The sequence below is a fragment of the Osmia lignaria genome, unplaced genomic scaffold (genome assembly GCF_051020975.1).
Source record: "Osmia lignaria lignaria isolate PbOS001 unplaced genomic scaffold, iyOsmLign1 scaffold0003, whole genome shotgun sequence".
NCBI classification, from domain to species: Eukaryota; Metazoa; Arthropoda; class Insecta; order Hymenoptera; family Megachilidae; genus Osmia; species Osmia lignaria.
In genome coordinates, this window is record NW_027478160.1 from 23,624,233 (window position 1) to 23,644,606 (window position 20,374).

Sequence of the window (20,374 nt, forward strand, 5' to 3'; positions counted from 1 at the left end):
CAGCTTAGCTGTGCAGAAGAAGAACAACAAGAAGAAGAAATATCTCGAAATATGTCCGTCAGGCCCCTTCCCTTGAGATAAATCTGCAAATATCTCTGAAACGAAGAGAGCTATGGCAAAATGTTAAGAGACCTTTTTTGTAGAGAATTAAGTTTCCTACTTTTCATGTTCTATGGTATTTTTTGATCAGATGCGTAGTTCTCGAGATATATCAAGATATTTAAAAGTTCCGAAGCCGCACCAATATAATAGAGATACAGAAACACCGTGGCCCCTTTCTTTGAGATAACTCTGCACTATTGCGAGCTGCAAATGCCACTTCCAGCTTAGCTGTGCAGAGGAAGAACAACAAGAAGAAGAAATATCTCGAAATATGTCCGTCAGGCCAGTTCCTTTGAGCTGAATCTGCAAATATCTCGGAAACGAAGCGAGCTATGGCAAAATGTTAAGAGACGTTTTTTGTAGAGAATTATGTTTCCTACAATTTATGTTCTATGATATTTTTTGATCAGAAGCGTAGTTTTCGAGATATATCGAGATATTTAAAAGTTCCGAAGACGCACCAATATAATAGAGATACAGAAACACCGTGGCCCCTTTCTTTGAGATAACTGTGCACTAGTGCGAGCCGCAAATGCCACTTCCAGCTTAGCTGTGCAGAAGAAGAACAAGAAGAAGAAGAAATATCTCGAAATATGTCCGTCAGGCCCCTTCCCTTGAGATATATCTGCAAATATCTCGGAAACGAAGCGAGCTATGGCGAAATGTTAAGAGACCTTTTTTGTAGAGAATTAAGTTTCCTACTTTTTATCTTCTATGATATTTTTTGATCAGATGCGTAGTTCTCGAGATATATCAAGATATTTAAAAGTTCCGAAGCCGCACCAACATAATAGAGATACAGAAACACCGTGGCCCCTCTCTTTGAGATAACTCTGCACTATTGCGAGCTGCAAATGCCACTTCCAGCTTAGCTGTGCAGAAGAAGAACAACAAGAAGAAGAAATATCTCGAAATATGTCCGTCAGGCCCCTTCCCTTGAGATAAATCTGCAAATATCTCGGAAACGAAGCGAGCTATGGCAAAATGTTTACAGACCTTTCTTGTAGAGAATTAAGTTTCCTACTTTTTATCTAGTATGATATTTTTTGATCAGATGCGTAGTTCTCGAGATATATCAAGATATTTAAAAGTTCCGAAGCCGCACCAACATAATAGAGATACAGAAACACCGTGGCCCCTTTCTTTGGGATAACTCTGCACTATTGCGAGCTGCAAATGCCACTTCCAGCTTAGCTGTGCAGAACAAGAACAACAAGAAGAAGAAATATCTCGAAATATGTCCGTCAGGCCACTTCCCTTGAGATAAATCTGCAAATATCTCGGAAACGAAGCGAGCTATGGCAAAATGTTAAGAGACCTTTTTTGTAGAGAATTAAGTTTCCTACTTTTTATGTTCGATGATATTTTTTGATCAGAAGCGTAGTTTTCGAGATATATCGAGATATTTAAAAGTTCCGAAGCCGCACCAACATAATAGAGATACAGAAACACCGTGGCCCCTTTCTTTGAGATAACTCTGCACTATTGCGAGCTGCAAATGCCACTTCCAGCTTAGCTGTGCAGAGGAAGAACAACAAGAAGAAGAAATATCTCGAAATATGTCCGTCAGGCCCCTTCCCTTGAGATATATCTGCAAATATCTCGGAAATGAAGCGAGCTATGGCGAAATGTTAAGAGACCTTTTTTGTAGAGAATTAAGTTTCCTACTTTTTATCTTCTATGATATTTTTTGATCAGATGCGTAGTTCTCGAGATATATCAAGATATTTAAAAGTTCCGAAGCCGCACCAACATAATAGAGATACAGAAACACCGTGGCCCCTTTCTTTGGGATAACTCTGCACTATTGCGAGCTGCAAATGCCACTTCCAGCTTAGCTGTGTCACGTAGACAGACCGTTTTTATCAAACGTGTCTCCTTTCAAATAAGCTTAAACATCTGGAAAGGAAAACTCTCGGGCAAACCGACCATTTACTCTCGTAATAAACAGAAGGCCCACCGATAGCAGAACCAAACACTTGGGAAAGCAATGGGTCCGCCGTAATCAAATAGCAGATGCAACCACTCTAAACTGTCGCAGAGGCAGGTGGACCCAGCCTGATCACTCGAATAGTAACCAGACCACCCTTCTTAATTAGTATATAAACCCGTTCGTACCAACGATCGGGGGCAGTACCAGAGTTCATCTCGTGTCGAGCACGTCGTGTACGGTAGTGAGTTGGTTACTATTAGTGAGATCGGGTTGAAGTCCCCTTCGAGCAACATTCACCTTATAGAATCCGCGAGTCGTGTTTCTATTTGGCATTACAATCAACCACACACAACACCCCCGCATTGCCAGTGCGTGAACACCGAGCATAGTGGAAATAGGTAATATATCACATTATACACCTATATTCGCGACAACAACATCTGTAATAGACCAAGATTGTAGAATATATACATTGCTGTGTCAAACCCACATTAGCATTCTCCTTTAAACCCAGTGAAACCTTGTGACAGTTCCTACCACAATACAATCTTACCGCTCGGGTTGTATTGATAATAAAATAAGTTACGCGGCCGCCAATCAGAAAGCCTCTGATAGCCACGCGCGCTGCCAAGCCGTCGGCCACGTAACAGAACTGGTGACAGCGGTGGGATACAGTCACATAGATCATTTTCACTGGCATAATTACTTTCGTGGAATTTGACACACGGCTATTACTTTGTTGAACAACGATTGTATACTAGTTTTCCTAGTCAATCGGGTAACAAGAGGTATATACTAGTTTTCCTAGTTACATTCTTTAACCAACAAATTCATTCAACATGGCGAATGAACAAGCCAATATTTCTTCAGCCGATCTTATGAACTTAACAGTTTCGATCGCAAATTCTATGACACTTTTGACACAAAGATCCTGCATACAAAATGTTGCGTTAACAATACCAACATTTGATGGTGAGAATCCACCTTTATCACGTTTTGCACAACTGGTAGAAGATGGATTGACCTTGATTCCTGAGGGAACAGAAAGGGAATACCTTACAATTATTTTAACTAAACTCACCGGTCCGGCGCGAAGAAGTACTTTAGAACATCAATTCACTTCGGTATCCGCGTTGATCAAGCATTTGAAGAGAAGATTTGGACCAGGAAAGAGCTTATCGCAATTTCAAACAGAAATTGCCAGGCTTCAAATTAGGGAATACGAAAGTTTGAGAAACTACATCGATAGAACAAGCCATCTTGTTTATTGTACAAGAGGGGCGATTAAAGAGAAATATCCTAGACATTCAGAGGAAAATATTAAACAAATGGAAATGGATATTTTAGAAAATTTCCTAGATGGATTACCAGACCGCATCTCTTTTAAGGTATCAGCACAAAATAGAGACATTAAAAACTTAGAGGAAGCTTTTGACGCTGTGCTAGAGGTAGACAGGAAATTAAGAAGTCGTCGTGATTTGGCACGAAACACATCACCAGGAGGCTGGAACAACAGGGATCACCACAGCAACGAACGTCGAAATGAAATTTCATACCCTCAATCTCCAACACGACACGATCGATATAGAGATCGACAGAGGAGACCATCTAACTCTGAAGACGAGAGAGAAGGACGACCACGTACATCAGCATGGACTGTGCGATCCAGGAATCAATCGAATTCACCTTCTTATCGTTCAAATTCACCACGCACAGATCAAGATGAAAAACGGTTTACAGTTTTAAAACGCAGTGAAAAGGATGATACTTCGCAGCTATATTGTTGGCGATGTGATACCCAAGGACACGATGAAAAACGTTGTAGGAGGAATTCGCAAAATTTCAGACAGCGATCATACTCTCGAAATTCTTCAGTCGAATCAAACAAGTCTTTAAACTCAGAAAACGCTCAACGGAAAGGCGAGGCGGTGAGCGATCTGCAAAGACCTCGCCAAAAGATAGTCAGATTCACGGGAGAATCCTCATCAAGGAAACCCCAGCACCAAGAATAAAAATCAAAGTTCCGGAATTAGAATTAGAAACAGCTGAATTTTTAATTGACGGTGGCGCGGCAGTTAACTTAATAGTGCGCGATGTTCTCGGAGATCAAGCCAAACGTATCACTAAAGAAGTTATTGAAATCACAGGACTTACAAAATCACCTATTTATAGCATAGGTACCACAATTCTTCACATTCACGGTAAGCCTGCATTATTTTACGTAGTAGAGAACCTTGCAATAGAAGCCGATGGAATTATAGGCAGCCCATTTTTATTACAAGAAGAAGCAGAAATTTCATATTATCATGGAACACTAGTATTGAAAGATAAACCTATTCGACCACTTCGTTTTTCAAATTACCGAGATTTAGCTCAGCAGAAAAATCCGAAATCGACTAAACACCGTATCGAAGCTCGAACAACAAAACAAATTGCAATTCACATAGCTAATCCAAATATTAAAGAGGGATACTTACCGCGACTCGAAACATCAGAAAATATATACATTGGCGAAGCAGCAGTATATAATCGTGACGGCATTTGTTACGCGTTAGCAACGAATACCGGAGAAGACGATGTAGACATCGAAATTGAACCTCAATACATTCATCCTTACGATATTTACGACTCGTCGGACGACGACCCAATTTCTTCATATATGACCGAAAACACACCAGAAAATAGAGCAACACGAATTAGAAATCTTTTAAGAACCGATCATCTCAATGCAGAAGAACGTAAACATGTATTCAACATCGTCGACGAATTTTCAGACAGATTTTACTTGCCTGGAGACAAACTAGGAGAAGTACCGAATTTTTACCATTCAATTCATACAACAGATGACGTACCGATTAATACAAGACAATACCGATATCCACCAGTACACCAAGACGAAATACAACGTCAAGTAAAGGCTCTGTTATTACAAGGAGTCATACAGCCATCTAGTTCACCATATAATTCTCCGTTATGGATTGTACCAAAGAAACCAGACGCTAAGGGCAATAAGCGTTGGCGTATGGTAATCGATTTCCGAGCCTTAAACGAAAAGACTTTGAGTGATAAATTTCCTTTGCCGAATATCACCGAAATTCTAGATAAATTGGGAGGAGCAAAATATTTCACAATTTTTGATATAGCAAATGGATTTCATCAAGTTCAAATGGATCCTAAGGATTGTCCGAAAACAGCATTCACAACACCGGATGGGCATTTTGAATTTGTACGCATGCCATTTGGTTTAAAAAATGCACCACCGACATTTCAACGCTTAATGAATCAAGTTATATCTGGTCTAGAGAACGCTCATGTATTCATAGACGATATGGTTGTTTTCTCTTCATCACTACGAGAACATGAAATAAAAGTAAAAAAATTACTCAATCGGCTCAGAGAATTTGGACTTACACTGCAGATTGATAAATGCGAATTCTTACGTAAGGAGGTTACTTATTTAGGACACATTTTAACAGAAAATGGTGTTAAGCCAGATCCTCGTAAATTACAAGCTGTAAAAGAATTTCCCATTCCTAAAACACAGAAAAATGTCCAGCAGTTCTTGGGACTGACAGGATATTATCGCCGTTTCATAAAAGATTATTCTATTAAATCAAAACCATTAGTTCAGTTATTAGGTAAAGGAATTCGTTTTAAGTGGACCGAAGACCAGCAAAAAAGTTTTGAAAATTTACGCGACGAACTCTGTACACAACCAATTTTACAATATCCGGATTTTAATCGACCGTTCATTGTTACCACTGACGCATCAGATTACGCAATTGGAGCTGTACTTAGTCAAGGAGAAATAGGAAACGATCTACCAATTGCCTACGCATCTCGTACCTTAAATAAAGCCGAAAGGAATTATTCTGCTACAGAAAAGGAATGTCTTGCAATGGTTTACGCAGTACAATATTTCAGACCGTATCTTTATGGAACAAAATTCACACTCGTCACAGATCACCGACCGTTAGTCTGGTTACACTCTGTCAAGGATCCGACATCACGACTTATGAAGTGGAGACTCAGACTCTTAGAGTACGAATATCAGGTTATCCATAAAGCAGGAAAGACGAACAAGAACGCAGACGCATTATCACGTAACCCAGTACCATCTTGCTTACCACTTATACCCCGAGATCCTCAAGACCCCGATTACAAGCACATAGGACAGAAACCAGAAATCGACACGGATTCCATAGGATTTCGTGTGCGGCAACTACAAAGGGACAGGGAAAGGAGACCGAAATATCAAGAGGAAAACACTAGCTCTGATGAAGAACCAGCCCGTGGGAAGGTTCAACATTCTCCAATAGCAGATAGACCGAGAGTCTTACCTAACTTATCGCACGAGATAAGCATGCCAGATGAACACATGGAAACAATAAACTTTCATCCGCAAGCAAATTCTACTAAAATCACATCGACAGAAGAAGACGTAAACTTGATTTCATTCGAAGAACCATCAGAAAATACCATTACGGAAAACACGATAATCGCAAACCCGCAACAGGATTTACTTAACCATACACCATTATCACTTGTAACAAATGAGGGAATTTTACAACCACAACCTGTTAACGAAACAATAGGAACGGCAATCCAGCAACCACAGGAAAACTTTGACCGTACCGTTGACCCTTATCCGTTCACACTTCTTGACACAGACACTCTTTCCACGGAGGGAGATGACCTGCGAAGAAAAGTGCAACCTTCACAGACACTTGAGGTTATTATCTCTCCAAACACCCTGACCACCGAGGAAGGTCATTACGCACATTTCATACCTGCGGACTGTAAATTGGTAACCCCCATTGGAAAACTGTTACTGGACACAGAAGCAATAGATTTACAACAGCTCATGTCAAAGAAACCGCAGAAAGGAGACGTAATAGAATCAGCAAATGGCTCATACAAAGTTTACAGTATAATAATATCAGATAATTTTTACGACACCATTAAAAGTGAAGATATACTAAACGGACTACAAACACTGAAACAGCATTTAGATCAAAATCCAATTAAATCATTTAGAATATCAGCAGTCGGAGATTTTCATAAATTACCAACCAATGAATTAACTAAATTAATAAAGGACGTTTTCAACGGTACAACACAGAAAATCATCATATGCAATTGTTCAACGATTACACCATCAGAAGAAGATCGATTACAAATAATTCGCGAAGCTCACGACAGTTTGATAGGAGGACATAAAGGAGTCACAAAAACATATAAACGCATCAGAGCGAAATATCAATGGCCAGAAATGCACAACGAAATACGAAATTATATTAGGAAATGTCCAAGCTGTCAAGAAGAGAAATTAGTTAGAGCAAAAACTCATCAACCAATGTTAATTACCGATACCCCGATAGAACCATTTGATAAAGTTGCTTTAGACACCGTAGGACCTTTACCTTTAACGCCTAGCGGAAATAAATACATTCTCACAATGCAAGATTGTTTAACGAAATATTGTATAGCAGTAGCAATACCAAACATTAGAGCAGCCACAATAGCAGACGCTTTCGCGAGACATTTTATTGCCATATATGGAACACCACGAGCAATATTAACAGACAAGGGAACTAGTTTTATCGGAAGCTTAATGAAAAATCTTTCAGAAATATTCAAAATCAAACAAATCACAACTTCTGGATACAGACCACAAACTAATGGATCACTAGAACGAAGTCATATAGTACTAACAGAATATCTTAAACATTACATGAATAATTATGAAGATTGGGACCTATTAATACCATTTGCCATGTTTTCTTATAATACTTCCGTACATGAAGCAACAAATTTCTCTCCATATGAATTAATATTTGGAAAACCAGCCCGTGAACCAAGTTCGTTTCCAACTGGCGAAAGGTTAAAATCATATGGCGACTATTTAACAGAATTAATAACTCATACTATAAAAATCCGCAACATAGCAGCCGATAATTTGATTGCCTCCAAGCACCGTTCGAAGAAGTACTATGATAAACATTCCCGACCGGTAGAATTCAATGTAGGCGATTATGCTTATGTATTGCTAGAACCACGAATTAGTAAATTTGATCCACATTATGTAGGGCCATATGAGATCATTAATGTAACAGATATGAACAACATTGTATTGCGAACACCTGACAAAACGATAACAAAACACCAAGATAAATTAAAACACGCTTATTTTCCATCCACAGCGGAAAAAACGGAAATAACGGGAAATCATGATTCCGGCACAACTACTTCTGATACCTCTGGCTCTGGTTATGAGTCAGACAGCGATTAAAGGCGGTTCAAAGGTGTTACCACTGGCGCAATCAACGGGTTTGTTTTACGATAAATTGTCAGACATACGGACATATCAATCGCAATGGCGATTGGTCACGTCATTGGATGTTGATAAATACCTTGCACATGCACCACCAGTAGAACAGATAATTCTGGCCATGAACCAACTTTGCAAAAAACACGGTTTAGAAACTTGCCTCAGCATGGAAGTAGGACCACGGTTACTTAAAAGAGAAGAAAACACTATGCAGTATAGGAATCTAATACAAACAGCAATAGGAAACGATGCCTTTCCAAAAAGACGACCATTACGACGCAATGCACCATTTGGATTTATTGGCACAATCAACAAAGCATTATTTGGAACCTTAACTCAAGAAGACGCAGATTTTTACAACCAGGAATTGAATAAGTTATATAAAAATCAACTTGAAATAACGGAACTCAACTCGAAGCAAATACACATTGTGAAAGGGGAGTTTTCAGCCATACATGAAAGATTAGTAAATTTAACACAGGTTACATCTGAGCTGATAAAAGCTGCATCAGAACATTCGCGATTCTTAGAAGAAACTAGGTCCGAAATTGCCCAACTCCGTTTTGAAACAGCTATAAGGGATACCATTTTAGAATTAGAAAGAGGATTGGACGACTACAGCACTAATTTACTATTATTAATAGACGCAATATTATTAGCGAAACAAGGAATAATGCATCCTGCCGTTTTTTCACCACAGCAATTATTGAAGTCAGCATTAAAGATCAAACAATCTTTAACTTATGAATTTCCATTATCTCCAGAAGAATTATTAACTGAACAAATCGAGAAACTAACGAAATTAAATGTAGTATTTGCAAAAGGCAGAGTATTATTTGAACTCACCATACCGCTTTTGGAACAAAAGGTGTTCAATTTGTATAAAATCTATCCTTGTCCATCAAAGCAGGTTATTAAAGAAAAAGAAGTAGTTACGTACATACAACCACAAATTTCATACATTGCAGTCACTACAGATGAGCAGCAATACTTTTTACCTACCGAGGAATATCTTGGAGTTTGCCGAGTTCATAATAATCAGTTAATAGGACCATCAACATTACCATTATATCAGGTAGAAGGTCATGCAACCTGCGAATCTACCTTGCTTTTGAACCCATCCGCCATAAACTGGGAAACCTGCGATGTAAGGGTAACCACCAAGCTTCAACCATTCTGGCAAGTGTTAAGCGCTCCTGCTACCTGGTTTTTCTTTATGCCAACCCATAAAAAGGCCCAGGTATATTGTAAAGGGGAAAAACCAACTATAGCAAACATTTACAATACTGGAATTTTCAACCTCGAACCGGGATGTAGAGCCACAGTAAATGCGATGCAATTAAAAGCAATGGACACAATAGTAACCATGGAAAATATTATACATTACCCATCAGCGTCATACAATTTATCAGTAATCATTCCGAAAATAACAGAACATCACCTATCAGTTTTAGAAACCAATTACACTAATACAGATCAAGTAATCACAAATTGGAAGAACCTTCCGACAGCACCAAACCTAGAGGAATTGGAGCATCGGGCGAAAGAATTGGAACTTCAAGAAATTTCCACAAATCGTATAAAAATATCAACATTTTCCTCGTTTGGAGTAGTATCTTTGATCCTACTATTAATAATTGGGACAATAATAAAAAGTAATATACACAAAATCATTAATAAACTAAAACCTTTGGACAAACCGAACGAAATTGAATTGCAACTGGAAGAAATACCTAAAAACTCAGAAGAATCAAATTCAAATAATATAAATTTACCAAGGGAAAAATCTTCAGCACCTAGACCAAGTGCCACAATATTCTAAGGGGCCGTAGCCACTCCTACACATCCCTCCTCTAAGAGTCGAAATAAGAGTGGGGTAAGATAAGGGTTTTCAGACTATATAAGCAGTTCTCGGCACCATAGTCTCATCAGTGGACATCCTCAAGAAAATGAACACCATCAAAAATATAGTTTTGAGCAGTTCTGTTCGGATCGGAATTGTCCACGTGGACGATCCGGTAGAATTCTGGGCGCAGGTGGACGACGGTCGGGAAGAAGCTAGGCGACTGTACCGGGACCTGTATCGGTACATGAGCGACCGCGGCCACCTCCACTTTCCAAACCAGGGAAGACTGACCACTGGACGTCTGGTGGCGTACAGAAGTAAAGAAGGTACCTGGGTCCGAGGAGAAGTTCAACACCTGGTGGACGGCCAGTTCGAGGTGGCTCTTCGTGACCACGGCAAGGTGGTAAGGGCACCGGTCGACCAACTTCGGACCTTGCCGCCACGCTTTCAAAATCTACCGTGGCAGGCCTTCAAGGTACGGGTACGGGGTATCCGCCCTGTATGCAGGACCTGGAAGATAGAGCAGGCCAAGAGGGTGTTGGAAGGAAGGAGGGGTCTGCTAACCAACATCAGAGGCGAGGGTGAGGTCGTGGCAGATGTAGCCCTCGATCGTCTACCAGGACAACCACCATTCAACGTGGCGGAGGCGTGGTTGGGCATGAGATACGCGGTTCCAGGCCGGGTATAAAAGCAGACCACAACACCATTCTTCCAAAACACTTATCTGAGCGGACCGAAATGTGCTACATCAGGGAACAACCAACTGAGAGGGACACCAGTCGCATCGAGCTGCTGATGAACTTGACGGCCCGCCTGTGCATGCGCAGCACTTGCTACAGATTAGACGTTGGCATTGTCTGTATGCAGTGTGCTCTCGAAGCAGCCCTTGGAGCAGCAAGGATCTATGACATGGTGGAGGTACACTATCCACTACCAACGGCATATCCGCCTGGGGCCTGCGATATTTGCAGCGCGCCCCTGATGGAGTCGCAGGCCGCCTACCACTGCGAGGAGTGTATTGCCGCCATCATCATGGAAATGGAATACCAAAGAGCAAACCAACCCATACCACCGCCTGCAATAGTACCAACCTGGTACACCGAGAGACAAATCCGATCGAGGCAGCCTGGACCCAGACGTACGCTTCGACTTCATACCGCAGTTAGCAGCATCACCAACCATCACACGTAGCGATAAGTACACACACATCACACATAACACCCGACATATTGCATTACAACACCAAAACTTCAACACATTCTAGTGAGTGTTTTCCTTTCCAATTGAAAGCATCACGATTACCGCGATGTTTCATCTAAGGGGGGAGGTGTCACGTAGACAGACCGTTTTTATCAAACGTGTCTCCTTTCAAATAAGCTTAAACATCTGGAAAGGAAAACTCTCGGGCAAACCGACCATTTACTCTCGTAATAAACAGAAGGCCCACCGATAGCAGAACCAAACACTTGGGAAAGCAATGGGTCCGCCGTAATCAAATAGCAGATGCAACCACTCTAAACTGTCGCAGAGGCAGGTGGACCCAGCCTGATCACTCGAATAGTAACCAGACCACCCTTCTTAATTAGTATATAAACCCGTTCGTACCAACGATCGGGGGCAGTACCAGAGTTCATCTCGTGTCGAGCACGTCGTGTACGGTAGTGAGTTGGTTACTATTAGTGAGATCGGGTTGAAGTCCCCTTCGAGCAACATTCACCTTATAGAATCCGCGAGTCGTGTTTCTATTTGGCATTACAATCAACCACACACAACACCCCCGCATTGCCAGTGCGTGAACACCGAGCATAGTGGAAATAGGTAATATATCACATTATACACCTATATTCGCGACAACAACATCTGTAATAGACCAAGATTGTAGAATATATACATTGCTGTGTCAAACCCACATTAGCATTCTCCTTTAAACCCAGTGAAACCTTGTGACAGTTCCTACCACAATACAATCTTACCGCTCGGGTTGTATTGATAATAAAATAAGTTACGCGGCCGCCAATCAGAAAGCCTCTGATAGCCACGCGCGCTGCCAAGCCGTCGGCCACGTAACAGCTGTGCAGAGGAAGAACAACAAGAAGAAGAAATATCTCGAAATATGTCCGTCAGGCCAGTTCCTTTGAGCTGAATCTGCAAATATCTCGGAAACGAAGCGAGCTATGGCAAAATGTTAAGAGACCTTTTTTGTAGAGAATTATGTTTCCTACAATTTATGTTCTATGATATTTTTTGATCAGAAGCGTAGTTTTCGAGATATATCGAGATATTTAAAAGTTCCGAAGACGCACCAACATAATAGAGATACAGAAACCCCGTGGCCCCTTTCTTTGAGATAACTCTGCACTATTGCGACCTGCAAATGCCACTTCCAGCTTAGCTGTGCAGAAGAAGAACAACAAGAAGAAGAAATATCTCGAAATATGTCCGTCAGGCCCCTTCCCTTGAGATAAATATGCAAATATCTCGGAAACGAAGCGAGCTATGGCAAAATGTTGAGAGACCTTTTTTGTAGAGAATTAAGTTTCCTACTTATTATGTTCTATGATATTTTTTGATCAGATGCGTAGTTCTCGAGATATATCAAGATATTTAAAAGTTCCGAAGCCGCACCAACATAATAGAGATACAGAAACACCGTGGCCCCTTTCATTGAGATAACTCTGCACTATTGCGAGCTGGAAATGCCACTTCCAGCTTAGCTGTGCAGAAGAAGAACAACAAGAAGAAGAAATATCTCGAAATATGTCCGTCAGGCCACTTCCCTTGAGATAAATCTGCAAATATCTCGGAAACGAAGCGAGCTATGGCAAAATGTTAAGAGACCTTTTTTGTAGAGAATTAAGTTTCCTACTTTTTATGTTCTATGATATTTTTTGATCAGATGCGTAGTTCTCGAGATATATCAAGATATTTAAAAGTTCCGAAGCCGCACCAACATAATAGAGATACAGAAACACCGTGGCCCCTTTCTTTGAGATAAATCTGCACTATTGCGAGCTGGAAATGCCACTTCCAGTTTAGCTGTGCAGAAGAAGAACAACAAGAAGAAGAAATATCTCGAAATATGTCCGTTAGGCCCCTTCCCTTGAGATAAATCTGCAAATATCTCGGAAACAAAGCGAGCTATGGCAAAATGTTAACAGACCTTTTTTGTAGAGAATTAAGTTTCCTACTTTTTATGTTCTATGATATTTTTTGATCAGAAGCGTAGTTTTCGAGATATATCGAGATATTTAAAAGTTCCGAAGCCGCACCAACATAATAGAGATACAGAAACACCGTGGCCCCTTTCTTTGAGATAACTCTGCACTAGTGCGAGCCGCAAATGCCACTTCCAGCTTAGCTGTGCAGAACAAGAACAACAAGAAGAAGAAATATCTCGAAATATGTCCGTCAGGCCACTTCCCTTGAGATAAATCTGCAAATATCTCGGAAACGAAGCGAGCTATGGCAAAATGTTGAGAGACCTTTTTTGTAGAGAATTAAGTTTCCTACTTTTTATGTTCGATGATATTTTTTGATCAGATGCGTAGTTCTCGAGATATATCAAGATATTTAAAAGTTCCGAAGCTGCACCAACATAATAGAGGTACAGAAACACCGTGGCCTCTTTCTTTGAGATAACTCTGCACTATTGCGAGCTGCAAATGCCGCTTCGAGCTTAGCTGTGCAGAAGAAGAACAACAAGAAGAAGAAATATCTCTAAATATGTCCGTCAGATCCCTTCCCTTGAGATGAATCTGCAAATATCTCGGAAACGAAGCGAGCTATGGCAAGATGTTAAGGGACCTTTTTTGTAGAGAATAATGTTTCCTACAATTTACGTTCTATGATATTTTTTGATCAGAAGCGTAGTTTTCGAGATATATCGAGATATTTAAAAGTTCCGAAGCCGCACCAACATAATAGAGATACAGAAACACCGTGGCCCCTTTCTTTGAGATAACTCTGCACTATTGCGAGCTGTAAATGCCACTTCCAGCTTAGCTGTGCAGAAGAAGAACAACAAGAAGAAGAAATATCTCGAAATATGTCCGTCAGGCCCCTTCCCTTGAGATATATCTGCAAATATCTCGGAAACGAAGCGAGCTATGGCAAAATGTTGAGAGACCTTTTTTGTAGAGAATTAAGTTTCCTACTTTTTATGTTCGATGATATTTTTTGATCAGATGCGTAGTTCTCGAGATATATCAAGATATTTAAAAGTTCCGAAGCTGCACCAACATAATAGAGGTACAGAAACACCGTGGCCTCTTTCTTTGAGATAACTCTGCACTATTGCGAGCTGCAAATGCCGCTTCGAGCTTAGCTGTGCAGAAGAAGAACAACAAGAAGAAGAAATATCTCTAAATATGTCCGTCAGTCCCCTTCCCTTGAGATGAATCTGCAAATATCTCGGAAACGAAGCGAGCTATGGCAAGATGTTAAGAGACCTTTTTTGTAGAGAATAATGTTTCCTACAATTTACGTTCTATGATATTTTTTGATCAGAAGCGTAGTTTTCGAGATATATCGAGATATTTAAAAGTTCCGAAGCCGCACCAACATAATAGAGATACAGAAACACCGTGGCCCCTTTCTTTGAGATAACTCTGCACTATTGCGACCTGCAAATGCCACTTCTAGCTCAGCTGTGCAGAAGAAGAACAACAAGAAGAAGAAATATCTCGAAATATGGCCGTCAGGCCCCTTCCCTTGAGATAAATCTGCAAATATCTTGGAAACGAAGCGAGCTATGGCAAAATGTTAAGAGACCTTTTTTGTAGAGAATTAAGTTTCCTACTTTTTATGTTCTATGATATTTTTTGATCAGATGCGTAGTTCTCGAGATATATCAAGATATTTAAAAGTTCCGAAACCGCACCAACATAATAGAGATACAGAAACACCGTGGCCCCTTTCTTTGAGATAACTCTGCACTATTGCGAGCTGGAAATGCCACTTCCAGTTTAGCTGTGCAGAAGAAGAACAACAAGAAGAAGAAATATCTCGAAATATGTCCGTTAGGCCCCTTCCCTTGCGATAAATCTGCAAATATCTCGGAAACAAAGCGAGCTATGGCAAAATGTTAAGAGACCTTTTTTGTAGAGAATTAAGTTTCCTACTTTTTATGTTCTATGATATTTTTTGATCAGATGCGTAGTTCTCGAGATATATCAAGATATTTAAAAGTTCCGAAGCCGCACCAACATAATAGAGATACAGAAACACCGTGGCCCCTTTCTTTGAGATAACTCTGCACTATTGCGAGCTGTAAATGCCACTTCCAGCTCAGCTGTGCAGAAGAAGAACAACAAGAAGAAGAAATATCTCGAAATATGTCCGTCAGGCCCCTTCCCTTGAGATAAATCTGCAAATATCTCGGAAACGAAGCGAGCTATGGCAAAATGTTAAGAGACCTTTTTTGTAGAGAATTAAGTTTCCTACTTTTTATGTTCTATGATATTTTTTGATCAGATGCGTAGTTCTCGAGATATATCAAGATATTTAAAAGTTCCGAAGCCGCACCAACATAATAGAGATACAGAAACACCGTGGCCCCTTTCTTTGAGATAACTCTGCACTATTGCGAGCTGGAAATGCCACTTCCAGTTTAGCTGTGCAGAAGAAGAACAACAAGAAGAAGAAATATCTCGAAATATGTCCGTTAGGCCCCTTCCCTTGCGATAAATCTGCAAATATCTCGGAAACAAAGCGAGCTATGGCAAAATGTTAAGAGACCTTTTTTGTAGAGAATTAAGTTTCCTACTTTTTATGTTCTATGATATTTTTTGATCAGATGCGTAGTTCTCGAGATATATCAAGATATTTAAAAGTTCCGAAGCCGCACCAACATAATAGAGATACAGAAACACCGTGGCCCCTTTCTTTGAGATAACTCTGCACTATTGCGAGCTGTAAATGCCACTTCCAGCTCAGCTGTGCAGAAGAAGAACAACAAGAAGAAGAAATATCTCGAAATATGTCCGTCAGGCCCCTTCCCTTGAGATAAATCTGCAAATATCTCGGAAACGAAGCGAGCTATGGCAAAATGTTAAGAGACCTTTTTTGTAGAGAATCAAGTTTCCTACTTTTGATGTTCTATGATATTTTTTGATCAGATGCGTAGTTCTCGAGATATATCAAGATATTTAAAAGTTCCGAAGCCGCACCAACATAATAGAGATACAGAAACACCGTGGCCCCTTTCTTTGAGATAACTCTGCACTATTGCGAGCTGGAAATGCCACTTCCAGTTTAGCTGTGCAGAAGAAGAACAACAAGAAGAAGAAATATCTCGAAATATGTCCGTTAGGCCCCTTCCCTTGAGATAAATATGCAAATATCTCGGAAACGAAGCGAGCTATGGCAAAATGTTAAGAGACCTTTTTTGTATAGAATTAAGTTTCCTACTTTTTATGTTCTATGATATTTTTTGATCAGATGCGTAGTTCTCGAGATATATCAAGATATTTAAAAGTTCCGAAGCCGCACCAACATAATAGAGATACAGAAACACCGTGGCCCCTTTCTTTGAGATAACTCTGCACTATTGCGAGCTGCAAATGCCACTTCCAGCTTAGCTGCGCATAGGAAGAACAACAAGAAGAAGAAATATCTCGAAATATGTCCGTCAGGCCAGTTCCTTTGAGCTGTATCTGCAAATATGTCGGAAACGAAGCGAGCTATGGCAAAATGTTAAGAGACGTTTTTTGTAGAGAATTATGTTTCCTACAATTTATGGTCTATGATATTTTTTGATCAGAAGCGTAGTTTTCGAGATATAGCGAGATATTTAAAAGTTCCGAAGACGCACCAACATAATAGAGATACAGAAACACCGTGGCCCCTTTCTTTGAGATAACTGTGCACTAGTGCGAGCCGCAAATGCCACTTCCAGCTTAGCTGTGCAGAAGAAGAACAACAAGAAGAAGAAATATCTCGAAATATGTCCGTCAGGCCCCTTCCCTTGAGATATATCTGCAAATATCTCGGAAACGAAGCGAGCTATGGCAAAATGTTAAGAGACCGTTTTTGTAGAGAATTAAGTTTCCTACTTTTTATGTTCTATGATATTTTTTGATCAGACGCGTAGTTCTCGAGATATATCAAGATATTTAAAAGTTCCGAAGCCGCACCAACATAATAGAGATACAGAAACACCGTGGCCCCTTTCTTTGAGATAACTCTGCACTATTGCGAGCTGGAAATGCCACTTCCAGTTTAGCTGTGCAGAAGAAGAACAACAAGAAGAAGAAATTTCTCGAAATATGTCCGTTAGGCCCCTTCCCTTGAGATAAATCTGCAAATATCTCGGAAACGAAGCGAGCTATGGCAAAATGTTAAGAGACCTTTTTTGTAGAGAATTAAGTTTCCTACTTTTTATGTTCTATGATATTTTCTGATCAGAAGCGTAGTTTTCGAGATATATCGAGATATTTAAAAGTTCCGAAGCCGCACCAACATAATAAAGATACAGAAACACCGTGGCCCCTTTCTTTGAGATAACTCTGCACTAGTGCGAGCCGCAAATGCCACTTCCAGCTTAGCTGTGCAGAAGAAGAACAACAAGAAGAAGAAATATCTCGAAATATGTCCATCAGGCCCCTTCCCTTGAGATAAATATGCAAATATCTCGGAAACGAAGCGAGCTATGGCAAAATGTTAAGAGACCTTTTTTGTAGAGAATTAAGTTTCCTACTTTTTATGTTCTATGATATTTTTTGATCAGATGCGTAGTTCTCGAGATATATCAAGATATTTAAAAGTTCCGAAGCCGCACCAACATAATAGGGATACAGAAACACCGTGGCCCCTCTCTTTGAGATAACTCTGCACTATTGCGAGCTGCAAATGCCACTTCCAGCTTAGCTGTGCAGAAGAAGAACAACAAGAAGAAGAAATATCTCGAAATATGTCCGTCAGGCCCCTTCCCTTGAGATAAATCTGCAAATATCTCGGAAACGAAGCGAGCTATGGCAAAATGTTAAGAGACCTTTTTTGTAGATAATTAAGTTTCCTACTTTTTATGTTTGATGATATTTTTTGATCAGAGGCGTAGTTCTCGAGATATATCAAGATATTTAAAAGTTCCGAAGCTGCACCAACATAATAGAGGTACAGAAACACCGTGGCCTCTTTCTTTGAGATAACTCTGCACTATTGCGAGCTGCAAATGCCACTTCGAGCTTAGCTGTGCAGAAGAAGAACAACAAGAAGAAGAAATATCTCGAAATATGTCCGTCAGACCCCTTCCCTTGAGATAAATCTGCAAATATCTCATAAACGAAGCGAGCTATGGCAAAATGTTAACAGACCTTTTTTGTAGAGAATTAAGTTTCCTACTTTTTATGTTCTATGATATTTTCTGATCAGAAGCGTAGTTTTCGAGATATATCGAGATATTTAAAAGTTCCGAAGCCGCACCAACATAATAAAGATACAGAAACACCGTGGCCCCTTTCTTTGAGATAACTCTGCACTAGTGCGAGCCGCAAATGCCACTTCCAGCTTAGCTGTGCAGAAGAAGAACAACAAGAAGAAGAAATATCTCGAAATATGTCCGTCAGACCCCTTCCCTTGAGATGAATCTGCAAATATCTCGGAAACGAAGCGAGCTATGGCAAAATGTTGAGAGACCTTTTTTGTAGAGAATAATATTTCCTACAATTTACGTTCTATGATATTTTTTGATCAGAAGCGTAGTTTTCGAGATATATCGAGATATTTAAAAGTTCCGAAGCCGCACCAACATAATAGAGATACAGAAACACCGTGGCCCCTTTCTTTGAGATAACTCTGCACTATTGCGACCTGCAAATGCCACTTCCAGCTCAGCTGTGCAGAAGAAGAACAACAAGAAGAAGAAATATCTCGAAATATGTCCGTCAGGCCCCTTCCCTTGAGATATATCTGCAAATATCTCGGAAACGAAGCGAGCTATGGCAAAATGTTAAGCGACCTTTTTTATAGAGAATTAAGTTTCCTACTTTTTATGTTCTATGATATTTTTTGATCAGATGCGTAGTTCTCGAGATATATCAAGATATTTAAAAGTTCCGAAGCCGCACCAACATAATAGAGATACAGAAACACCGTGGCCCCTTTCTTTGAGATAACTCTGCACTATTGCGAGCTGGAAATGCCACTTCCAGTTTAGCTGTGCAGAAGAAGAACAACAAGAAGAAGAAATATCTCGAAATATGTCCGTTAGGCCCCTTCCCTTGAGATAAATCTGCAAATATCTCGGAAACGAAGCGAGCTATGGCAAAATGTTAAGAGACCTTTTTTGTAGAGAATTAAGTTTCCTACTTTTTATGTTCCATGATATTTTTTGATCAGATGCGTAGTTCTCGAGATATATCAAGATATTTAAAAGTTCCGAAGCCGCACCAACATAATAGGGATACAGAAACACCGTGGCCCCTTTCTTTGAGATAACTCTGCACTAGTGCGAGCCGCAAATGCCACTTCCAGCTTAGCTGTGCAGGAGAAGAACAACAAGAAGAAGAAATATCTCGAAATATGTCCGTCACGCCACTTCCCTTGAGATAAATCTGCAAATATCTCGGAAACGAAGCGAGCTATGGCAAAATGTTAAGAGACGTTTTTTGTAGAGAATTATATTTCCTACAATTTATGTTCTATGATATTTTTTGATCAGAAGCGTAGTTCTCGAGATAGATCAAGATACTTAAAAGTTCCGAAGCCGCACCAAACATAATAGAGATACAGAAACACCGTGGCCCCTCTCTTTGAGATAACTCTGCACTATTGCGAGCTGCAAATGCCACTTCCAGCTTAGCTGTGCAGAAGAAGAACAACAAGAAGAAGAAATATCTCGAAATATGTCCGTCAGGCCCCTTCCCTTGAGATAAATCTGCAAATATCTCGGAAACGAAGCGAGCTATGGCAAAATGTTAAGAGACCTTTTTTGTAGATAATTAAGTTTCCTACAATTTATGTTCTATGATATTTTTTGATCAGAAGCGTAGTTTTCGAGATATATCGAGATATTTAAAAGTTCCGAAGCCGCACCAACATAATAGAGATACAGAAACACCGTGGCCCCTTTCTTTGGGATAACTCTGCACTATTGCGAGCTGCAAATGCCACTTCCAGCTTAGCTGTGCAGAAGAAGAACAACAAGAAGAAGAAATATCTCGAA

General features: G+C 40.1%; 1 protein-coding gene across 1 annotated transcript; it reads left to right on the forward strand.

The window, feature by feature from the left end:
• Nucleotides 1-10,385: 10,385 nt before the first annotated feature.
• LOC143306226 (uncharacterized) lies at nt 10,386-11,447 on the forward strand. Its single transcript, XM_076693047.1, has 2 exons — nt 10,386-10,615; nt 10,679-11,447. The coding sequence occupies exon 2, from the start codon at nt 10,951-10,953 to the stop codon at nt 11,401-11,403; it is 453 nt and encodes a 150-aa protein (XP_076549162.1). The 5' UTR covers nt 10,386-10,615; nt 10,679-10,950; the 3' UTR covers nt 11,404-11,447.
• The last annotated feature ends 8,927 nt before the right edge of the window (nt 11,448-20,374 follow it).